Source organism: Myotis lucifugus, unplaced genomic scaffold (genome assembly GCF_000147115.1).
Source record: "Myotis lucifugus unplaced genomic scaffold, Myoluc2.0 scaffold_1205, whole genome shotgun sequence".
In the NCBI taxonomy this organism is placed as follows: domain Eukaryota; kingdom Metazoa; phylum Chordata; class Mammalia; order Chiroptera; family Vespertilionidae; genus Myotis; species Myotis lucifugus.
In genome coordinates, this window is record NW_005872253.1 from 67015 (window position 1) to 78364 (window position 11350).

At 53.0% G+C, this 11350-nt stretch overlaps 1 protein-coding gene across 3 annotated transcripts in view; it reads right to left on the bottom strand.

Moving 5' to 3' along the window:
• Window positions 1-6811, bottom strand: part of ITGA2 (integrin subunit alpha 2) — a 51227-nt gene extending 44416 nt beyond the window's left edge. For 2 of the 3 annotated variants that reach the window (XM_023748216.1, XM_023748218.1), the window contains exons 1-2: window positions 1174-1283; window positions 659-885 (exon numbers count right to left, since the gene is read on the bottom strand). In XM_023748216.1, the coding sequence (XP_023603984.1) occupies window positions 659-827 (169 nt within the window). In that variant the 5' untranslated portion in view covers window positions 828-885; window positions 1174-1283. Of the gene's footprint in view, window positions 1-658; window positions 886-1173; window positions 1284-6449 lie in introns of those variants that run through there. The other variant, XM_014449471.2, reaches the window with a different exon arrangement.
• Between the last annotated feature and the right edge of the window lie 4539 nt (window positions 6812-11350).

Here is an 11350-nt window from a genome sequence, read left to right on the forward strand (position 1 = left end):
CACTCACCCCGGGATATGTTTTTATTTTTAGAATTTGTACATTTACACGTGCCTGCAGCGAGGGGGGAGGGTGGCAGACGTCTGGAGAGCACGGATCTAGATGACCCCCCACCCCAGGCACGGGCCCTACTGGCACTCACCCCATTGCACTGAGACTAGGGTTACTGCGCGCCTGCTAGACCCAGAAATGGTGCTGGCAGCCAGGGAGACAGGGCTGGGTCAGAAACACCCGCCCTGGTCTCTAAGCCTTCGCCACTGGTTTGAATCTCTCCTTCCCTCGATTTCCACGGCACTGTGTTTCCCTAATCCATGCTTCTTTTTTTAAAAATGTGTTTTTATTGATTTCAGAGAGGAAGGGAGAGGGAGGGAGAGAGAGAGAAACAGCCATGATGAGAGAGAATCATGGATCGGCTGCCTCCTGCACACCCCACACTGGGGATCAAGCCCACAACCCGGTCATGTGCCCTGACCGGGAACCACACCCTGACCTCCTGGGTCGTGGGTAGATGCTCACGTCCTGAGCCCCGCCGGCCGAGCCGCGCCTGGGTTCCTCGGGGCTCCGTGACCCCTCGGCGCTGGCTCTTTCGACTGATGACGAGGAAGGAATTGAGCAACGTGTGACCTGCCCCGGGACGTGCTGTGTGGAAGCGTGACTCACTCAGGCTTCCAGTAACTTTTAGTAGCTTCCGCATTAATAGAAAGCATCTGCGATGAGGGAATGAAAACAGCATTCCCGACCATTTCACATCGTTCCCGGGCGCGAATGTTCTTATCAGAATGGAGTCATTCAGACACAGCACCCCTGACGTCAGCCTCAGGACTGACATCTCTACGCTTCATGGGGTTTCTTTTGGGGAGAGAGGAGGTTTGGGCAGCCTTCGATTTCTGTAAATTATCAGAAAAACGCTCCTGAACGCGGGTGGGAACCGGCTCCCGTCTGGGGGCGGCCGGTGCAGGGGCAGCCTGTTCCCACACGTCTTAGTAAACCAGCCTTCACACTCGGTGGGAGATTTGGCTACCGTTGGGCCAATACAACCGAGAACAGGAAGGCCAGGAAAGCTGCCTGCAGTTCTTTCAGACAGAACCAGGACGGGTTCTGCTACTTTTCAATCGTGTGTGTAACCCAGCAGGTTCCGCTAGCTGTGAGAAACCGCGCTGCCGCCCGCAGCTCACCTTGCAAATTGAGCTTCTCACAGGCGGCCGTGGGCAGGTGGAGCGGACATCTGTACACGTCGCCCATGCGGTTGTCTGGAGAGCCACTCCACGGCGAGCCAACCAGCAACCTGCAGACGGGAGTGCGTTCTCATGAGATACGAGACGTTGGCTAGTGCTTCTCACAGAGAACGCTGACCACAGAGCCGTGGAGAACCACCTTTGATGTCCATTTCTCACGAGTGACTCGTCCTTTTTGTTCAGCTATAAATCGGTCTCCTTCCTCCCTCTCTGCTCCTCAGGGTGCTGGGTGGGGCCTGTAATGCGGCTGTCTGGCCCCGGCACCCTGGGAGCCTCTCTGAGCAGAGCTGAGCAATGGGCACGTAACGCCGGCCCCAATGTCAGCCACAAGGAAAGGATTTGATCATCTGTCTATGAAACTTAAATCCTTCCATAAGCCATTGGTATAAATATTTTATCCATTAAACAGCATGTGCCCCAGGCTGTGTTACAGTGGATTAAAAAGAGCCCAAGGCACACTCCTGTTTACTTAATCTGATAAAACTGTTTAAAATACGTGACAACTAAACCAATAATACAGATGAATGACAAGATATGGGTAAGTTCCCCTCTGGCTGGTTGAAGCATGGAGGTGGCCGCCGGCATTCTTAGCAGAGGGGACCAGGACAATCCTGGGAGCAGGAAAACACGGAGCACCTGAGAGACTGTTACTGGGTCCGTAGTAAGTCCCCCTTATTTGGCTGATAGAATTATTCTGGAGGGAATCTCGACTTTCCTAAGTCTGCCCGACAGGAAGAGGAGAGAGGGTGGTATATTTACCCAGAGGATTTCATGTGACAACTGGAGAGGAGGAGGCAGGCGAGGAGAGGGTGGACGGGGTCGGGACAGGATAAGCGAGTTGGGGGGGGCCCTGAGGGCGGGGCCGAGCCTCTGCCAGGCGTGGACTGCACCCAAGCAGGCAGAGGGACCAACAGCAGCTGAGCCCCGCCTGGGAGCGCTCTGCGGGGAGCTGGCCCTCCTCCAGGGCTGCCCAGAATAGCGCTCACCGGCCACTTACCTTGTGGCCAAACAGTGATTATGGAGAGTTCCAAAACAGAGCGTTCGCCCACCCCTTGGAGGCAGAAATTCTTTGTCAGGTCGGTAAACAGTGTTTAAGGCGGCCTGGGTTGTTTCGCACCCACAGTTCCGGGCTGTTGTAAATGCCTCCCTTGGTCTTTGAGTCTCTAAACTCCTGTGTCCTTTCAGTGCTAGCAAGTTCCCAGGGATTACAGCAGGTGCTTAACATTGTCCTCTTAGATTCAGCAAATGCTGATTGCGATCCCAGGGGCTGACACAGCTCACAGCTCCGGGGTACTGTTCCCACATGAACGGGGTGCCCTGGCCCTGTCCACCCCGGGAGGTGCACGTGGGGCCAACCCTGCTGTGGCCAGACCTGATTCAGCCACTGGGATACGTCGGTGAATACGTCAGTCAACACGTGCTGGCCACGCCCGCTGGTGTGTTCAGTGGGTGAGCATGGTCCCCAGTGTGGGGCCTGCAGGAGGCAGCCAATCGATGATTCTCTCTCATCATTAATGTTTCTCTCTCCTCTCTCCCTCTCCCTTCCTCTCTGAAATCAATAAAAAAATATTTTTAAAAATATAGGTGCATTTAAAACATTTTATCTCTATTTTCACTCATCTACCCAGATTTGTTCTTTATTAGCTCTGTCCGCTTAGGGAAACTATGGAAGCTGTGTCTGCGTCCCCTCATTTGCCAAGGGGGCAATGATTCTACAAAGCTCTCAGGAGCATTACGAGTATTCTGCGCCTGGAGAAGAAAGAACACCCCATGAATACCGGGCACTGTTATGCCAACATCCTATATGCCGGTCTGCGGTCTGCTCTAGAGCTGAATGCTTCCTTGTTCGTGTTTATCTAACATTCTGCTGCAGACAGGCCGTTATATTTACAACACCCGGAGCTTGGTTACGTGTCTCCTTAATTCTAACCATGATGTGAGCTCACACAGAGATGGGTGTTTCGGGGCCGTGACACAAGTTCATGCTCGTCCCCTTTTCTGCAGGAACGTCTCGGGAACAAGGGAACTGCTCCTGCAGCTGGAAATACCCGGCTTGCCAGCCAGGCCCGTCCTCAGCGGCTGCACGAGCTCACGGCGCTGTCATAGAATGAGCTCAGCTTGTGCTGGGGGAGGCCTCAGGGGAGACCAACAGCCCAGGGTGTCTCCCCGGCTCCCAGGAAGTGACCTGACACCCACCCCCTCCTCCGTGCATTGTGTGCGATAAGGATCGCGTCACTGCACTTGAACTTCCATGGGGGACGACCCAGGAGAGTGGGCAGGCCACAGGTTCACAGGGGACGGGGCTCTCAGGGGCTCTGCTCGGGGTCACCTGCCCTGGGAACCAGCCGGCTCCCCTGAGACGGCTCAGAAGGCTCTGGAACTCTCGAAGCCGGGTCACCACTATTTCCAGAGTAAATTCCTCAGCGTAGTAAAAGGATAATGGATAACCCCAGGACAAGGTGGTGCTAAAGCCTCATAGATCCCAACGTAAAAACGTGCCTTTAAATTCACATACACCTGGGCTGTGCACAGCTGGACTTGGACTTCACAGACAGCAGAGTGGGATCTCTGAACGACCAGAGCTGTGAGCGAGGAGCCGGGAGGAATGAAGGGCTGAGAGGGGCAGTCAGGGCTCAGCAAAGAGTGGGTGAGCAGAGCAACCCCAAGCAGCAGCTTCCCAACAGGCCGGGGGGAATCAAATCAAGCTGTGCATGTGTGTGTGCGCATGTATGTGTGTGCATGCATGTGAGTGTGTCTGAGCACATGTGTGCATGTGTGTGCGCGGGTGAGTATGTGTGCATGAATGTATATGCATGCAAGCAAGTGTGTCTGAGCACATGTGAGTGCACATGTGTGCATGCATGTGAGTGTGTGTCCGCGCACGTGTGCATGCATGTGTGTCTGTTTGTGTGTGTGCATGTGTGTGTGTGATGGATACAAGGTCTAAAGACAAGGACTTACAGTTACTACAGGAATTCGCTTTCTGAATCTGAGTGAACTTGACCGCTACAGAGGGAAAGCTGGTGCCCAAGCAGCCCCTCCCACACCTGCTCCACTCCTGAGGTCCACGGAACTGTCATCCTCAGGAGTGGGAGGGATCAGCGCCACTGTCCACACACACACACACACACACACGCACACACACACACGGACAGTTCCGGATGCCCGGTCTCATGCAGGGCCCGGCACCTGGGCGGCTGACGGCGCTCGTCCTCGCCTTGGCCACCGGCCCTGCAGGGGGACACCTGGGCCTGGACTTGGGTGCGTGCCCTTGACAGTGGCTTGGAGGCGGGAAGGACTGGTGTGCTGAGGGCAGAAGCAGCCAGGGCGCCGGAGCCCGTGACCACGGGGAAGGGGAAACAGGAGATGGAGCGGCCGGAGGAGACCAGCCCGTGCCACAGGCTTCGAGGACTTTCACTTATTCCGACTGCGGTGAGCAGCCTCGGGGGCGTTGGTCTGGCAGTGCCGACTCCTGTTTGAAAAGTAGTTCCCTCTGGCTTCAGGGAGGAGAGGGAGGAGGTGCTGAGAAGCTGCAGGCTGTGGGCTCAGGTGTCTGGGGGGAGGGCCGACAGGACTGGCCCTGGATGCCACATGGGGGAGGGGAGAGGAAGAGGAGTCGGGGACTTGGTGCAGGAATCAGACAGCTGCTCTATCAGGCCCTAGAGCAGATGTGACAGGCGTCTGCAGCTCAGGACAGAACAGGGATGGAGCCGAGACATCGGCGTCAGCAAGTGTGTCCCTACATTCCCAGGCCAAACTACGCAATCACAACGCCTTTGTGTCTTTAGCCTCCTAGGGTCTATGGTTCTCAAAGCATAAGGAGATGCTTGCTAGAGATATTCTCTCTCTCTGTCTCTCTGTCTCTCTCTGTCTCTCTCTCTCTATTATCTCATCTCTTCTCTTCTCTCTCCCTCTCCCCCCCCTCTCTCCCCGACCCCAAATGATGACAGTGATTGCTCTCATGGGCCCTGGTGTCCACCCGGACTGCTCTGACCGCATTCCTCCCGAGGCCCCGGCATCAGGGACTGCTCTTCCGCAGCCTCTTCACCTCCACCCCCGAGACCTGGCTCACAATTCGCCTCCGCCACGGCCCCTCCAGAGACCCGCTGCCCTCTCCAGTGGCCACTTCATCTCGCCCCCGTCATAGGCAGCCGTGCTCCACAAGGTGAACTCCCTGGACGCTAAGTGTCCCTTTGACTGCTTTTCTTGAGCATCCGACAGACGCTCATGCAGGAAAGAAGGCCATGAATTACAGCTCTCAGGCGACAGGCCCACAGCAGCCCGTTTATCACTGCGAAGACGCTGGCTGGGAAGCTCCTGGGGAGTCCCCTGCGGCCCCAGCGGGTGAGGGTCCCTGCAGGACTCCTGTCCACCAGGGGGCAGCAACTCCGGCAGAGTGGACCCACGGCTCTTCTGCCTAAAGACAACCTTCAGAATCATCTGAGTTTATTTTCATAGTTACCAGGGGAAACGGACCCAGCAGTGGGGCATATATTTCCACATCCATGAAGGTGGCTGTATATAAATGGGCCCATCGTTTGTAAATGTGATCATTACACGGCACTACAAGCACTGATGGCACATTGGGGGGGAAATAGAAGATGCCAGATGCACTAGAGAAAGTGCCTTTGTAACTGTGGGTGGATGCGTGAGGACTCTTCTCACACCAGCAGGGAAGGCTGATTTAGAATGAAACCAGTAGACAAAGCCTTGATGAAGGAGACAATTTCGGGAACTCATCTACCTGCCAGAAATGCCCTGGGCAGCATTGGCTACTGAACGGTTACAAACTCAACAGAGACAGCTTACAGACAAAGAAATGGAGATAAATCTACCTATTATCTATCTATCATCTATCATCTATCTATATCTATCATCTACCTATCCTCTATCTATCTATCTATCTTCTATCTATCTATCTATCTATCTATCTATCTATCTATCATCTTCTATTAAGTGCCCAAACTGGTATTATGAATTTGCTATGGAATATGTAGAGAAAATGTTCTCTCCAGATTTTCAGAAAATAGCACTATCAATTCCATCAATTAGCAACCTGAGAGTTATCAACTCTCAAAGAAAAATCCTCCATTTAAAGATGCTTGAGGCCTCCTCAGCAGTAAACAGTCATGACCCCACCGGAACAAGCAATTGCCGTCCAATGTTAAATGTACTTCGTGTCTTTACTGAAACAACGAAGAAGAGAGCGCTCTTACCAGTTGCCTTTTGGGTTGATGAACTGCTGCACCGCGTAGCCAAACTGGGCGTCCGCAGGCCCGGAGAAGACCCTCGCGTCCGGGAGGCCCACGTTGTATGCCACACAGCAACGCAGGAGGCCTAGCAAGGAAAACAAGGACAGGCCATGTACACCCTGTGAATACAACCTATGCTCTCACTCTCCACGGCCACTTCACAAACGGCTCCCTTGACATCATTCCCCTCCTCCTCAGTTTGCCAAGAAATAGTAGCTCCTGCCTTTAGGCACTGACTTGGGGCCCTGAGAGTTACCAGCTCTCAAAGAATAGAAAGTACTGGCACCAGGCTTAGCACTTTATATTCGTGATTCATTATCTCATACATCTTCACAAGCAGCCCTGGGAGACGGCTGCTGGTAGCACCATTGTTTTCCAGAGACCTCGGAGATAAGGAGTCGCACAGGTGGAGGTGATAAGAGTGAGGAGAGGGTTCGAGCACAGGACACCCTGCACAGGAGCTCGGCCTCTGACCGCAGGTCCCCTCCAGGGATTTCTGAATGACTCCAGTCCTTAAGCCTCCCACCGGCAGGGCTGAGGCGTCTCCTATTTCTGCTGAAACTCCCTGCAGATCCTGACACGGAGCCTATGAAATGTCTACTGAAACGCGCGGTTGACACATCGAAGAAGCAGAAAAACCACAGCTCCCGGAAAACCGTGTCGTTCCTTCCCGGAGGAGATCCTTATTGAGGAGGAAAATGCAGAGGGAACTGTCAGGCGGTTTTGCTTTTGGAGACTTCTTTCTGACACTCAAGGAACGATCATCGCTTTCAAAAACAAGAAAGACCAGGAAGGATGAAGCCTCGATAGAGAGATTTGAAAAAACCTGGTTTCCAATGGAAAGGGGATGAGGGGAGAGAGAGTGGTAGATTCTGCACCAAGAGCATTAATGTCAGCTGCCCTCCATCCTGTCCTCCACCCTGTCCTTCGCCCTGTTGAGAGAGACACATCCATTGGTTGCCCGAGCCCTGACCAGGGCAAGAGCCTGCAACCCAGGTACGTGCCCTTGACCAGAACCGAATCCGGGACCCCACAGTCCACAGGCCGACGCTCTGTCCACTGAGCCACACCGGCGAGGGCAGCATTCCTTTAAGCTGAAAAAAACCCTCCTCCTGGGCAAGACCAAAGTGGATCACAGTGCGAAGAACCGTCTGCCCCGGCACGTCCCCGCTGCAGGAGCCACTGCTCTCTCTGCGGGAGCCTGCCCAGGCGCCCCCCTCCCTGCGCTCGGACCACGCACAGCACACTCTCCACCCGGTGCCCCCAGCGATGAGCGCGAGGAAGACCTCTCCGTCTGGTGTTTTACTCTCAGCATCACTGTGCGCTCCTGAGGCCGTAGACATCTCCCTGAGAAATGTTAAAAGGCGCAGCCCCGTCCCCTCCAACGCCCCACCACCCGGGGCAGTTTCCACGGAAGCTCCCGAGACCGCGGGACGGAGGAGAGGGTGCGGCCTCGCGGCCCTTTGCTGAGTCATCCCCAGTGCGGCACCACAGGAGCCAAGGAGCATTATGAGCCCGGACCCCCGGGAAGCCACAGCAGCAGGAAGTGGGCTTACTCAGGCCCTGAAACTGAGAAAACAGCCTGCAGACTCTGCAGTCAGCTCATCCTCCCCCAGAACGGGGGGGGGGGGGGGGGGGGGGGGCAGCGGGACGCAGTCACGGTCCGTTAGATCACTCGCACACAGACCACAGGAACCCATCGTCAGTGCGCGGTCTCCATGAGAGAATGATGAAGATAAAGCAGAAGTCGTGTGGAACCCCCCTCCTCTCAAAATAAAGCAACCACACTTAGGAAGTGCAGGCGACTGGGGAAGGTCCGCGATGGGAAGGACCTGGGCCCGAGGCCTGGGTTACGGCTTCAGGGCTTTAAGGAAGGGCAGAACCACTCGCACAGAACAGTCCTCACAGCCCCTCGGGCCAGCGGTGGGGCACTCCCCGTGTTCCGTCCTATCCTATGTAATACAAGGCTAATATGCAAATTGTCCCCTTGACCTGGAGTTCGACCAGGGGGCAGGGCCGGCCGGCCAACCGAGACCGCAGCCCCTCCCCACAACAGACCCCACCTGTGCATGAATTCGTGCACTGGGCCTCTAGTTAAGAAATAAATAACAATGTGATTCTTCTTTAAAAGTCTTTGTTTTGCGTGTCAATTTTTTAAAAATTTTTATATTTTAAAAAATATATTTTATTGATTTTTTAAAAGATATTTTTATTGATTTCAGAGAGGTAGGGAGAGGGAGAGATAGAAACATCAATAATGTGAGAGAGCAACTGCCTCCTGCACGCCCCACATGGAGACCAAGCCTGTAACCCAGGCATGTGCCCTGACCGGGAACTAAACCATGACCTCTTGGTTCGTAGGTCGACACTCAACCACTGAGCCACCCTGGTTGGGCAAAAGGTAGACATTTTTAAATGGTAACATAAAAAATGTATGCTGAGCAATAGAAAGAATAAGAATTAAATACAAAGCACCATTTTACATCCATCAAACCACGAATAGTAAAAAAAAATAAAATAACTACAAAAAGTGAATTAAAATCTCGCATTGGTGAGCGAGGTACACACACCGCTGATGAGACAGCAGGGCTGGAGGTGCTGCGTCTGGGACCAGGGGAGCCCCTCCAGGAAGTGGCCGAAGGGAAGAGGGAAAAGGCTCCTGGTGGAGGATATTTATAGCCGTGTGTACATCAGGGACAAAACCCACAGGAAGCAGCCTACATATCCGCCAGGAGACAATAGCTAACCACCCCCCCACACTCCCCACACCCCCCACACCCCCAGGACTCGGTAAAGTAAAGTTCAAGCCTGAGCCTGAGGCCGCAGGAAACGCACACACAAAAGATAGCAAGTGAGGGTGAGTTCGCCACTTCTTTTCATTGTAAAGGGTGAGTCTGTCCGTGAAAAAGCACATTTACACTTAAAAATAGCAAAGGAAAGATATGTAAATGTTTCCTATTAAGATGACTATGTAGCGTGTGTCATTCTTTTCTAGAAAAATATTAAAACTTCCTGCTTTATAAAGAAAAGTGAAATTATTATAAACTGAAATCATTAATCAAGTTTAGTGTTTCAGTGGCTATATTCACCTCCCAGTTACTGAATTCTAGTTTATTTTTATGTTAACTTTTTTTTTTTAACCAATTATTTTCTGGGCGCCCACTCTGTCCTGGGTCCTGGGAATGCGGGGACAGGCAGGGAGAGGTGATCGTAGAGAGCACTCGGTGGGGGTCACGCTGAAGATAAATGATGGGGCTCCGTAATGAGGACAGAAGAGGGGTCCGAAGAGGACGGGAAAACACCTCTGCACGGTCCCGATCCTTCTGGTCACCTTGTCACCTGTCTACAGAGCTGCCCTGGCCAGACCCTTCTAGACCAAGTGAAGTATGGTAGCAATCATCTCAGGTAGAAACTATAGTTTAACTCTAACCCTGTTGTTTGGCTTAACAATAGAAAAGTTATTTTGATTTTCTGGATTGTATAAATCATCCCATTCGATTGAATGACTATCCCATTGATTGTGATCTTACTGGTTTTAGAAAGCACATTCTTCTGTACCTGGAAACAGGACAGCACAATTATCCTAAATTGTCTTAGTGGCCACAGATAATGCATTCCAGTTCACTCAGTGGTCCCAAGACCAGGACAGCACAATGACTCTAAATTGCCTCGATGGCTCTAGATAATGAGTTCCTGGCAACTCAGTGGTCTCAAGATAAGGTGTTTCTGTCAATTCAGTGACCCCGAGACCCAAAACTATAATTAACATGCTTAATTCTGCTTCTGTAAACTGCTTTTTTGCAAACCAGGTTCCTCATTCCAAACCTTGAGATGTAATCAATACCTTTGTGATCTTTGCCTATAAGTCTGGTTTTGCCACCATCTTATCACTATGAGATTTGGAGAATGGCCCCTCATAGTCCCGGATTGCAATAAATGTGACTCTTTAATTCGACTTCTTGAGGCGTCCTTCTGTGATTCGTGGGGTACATTACAACAAAAGGAGGAACTTGACAAAAGCACACACAGCCTCTAAGGGGGGGACATCAGCTGGAAGGATATTTTAGCGCCTGCACACAGCCTTGCCGTAGAGGGCTTCTGCACGTCCTATTTGGAGAGGAGCGCGAGTTCTGGGCTTGGCACTCCCGCAGCAAGTGGGCCTCTGACCTGTGTCCCTGCAGCTGACCCCATGCCCCACGGACAAGCAAAAACGGCGTGGCCCTGCCTCCTCTGCATCGCAGTCCACATGACGGAGGGGACCATTGCCACACAAGGGTCCTCGTGAGCAGGTCACCTCAGTGGGGCCAGGGGTGGGAAGGCTTCCGGGATGCACAAGCAGGGAAACTGAGGCTTGAGTGACGTGCAGACGGAGGGCTGGGGGCCAACCTGCACCTCACAAAGACGGAACCCGGGCCCAGGGGAGAGACCAGGCCCTGTGCTCGTTTTAAAAAATGTATTTCAGAGAGGAAGGGAGAGGGAGAGAGAGATAGAAACATCGATGATGAGAGAGAATCATTGACCGGCTGCCTCCTGCACGTCCCCTACTGGGGATGGAGCCCGCAACCAGGCAGGTGCCCTGAATGGGATTCAAACAGTGACCTCATAGATCGACGCTCAACCACTGAGCCACGCTGGCCAGGCTGTGTTGTGCTCTTAACAGGGCGAAGGCTAGATCTCCTGAACCACAACAAAACAAGAATGGCAAAAGGACACGCATACAGGAAAGCCTGATTATTTGGGGCAAAAAGTAAATACTGTCATAACAACAGGGATTCTGCATTCGATGCGCTACAGCAACGGTCTCAACTGTGGGTCGCGACCCTTTGGGGTCGGACGAGCCTTCACAGGGTCGCCTAAGAACATCG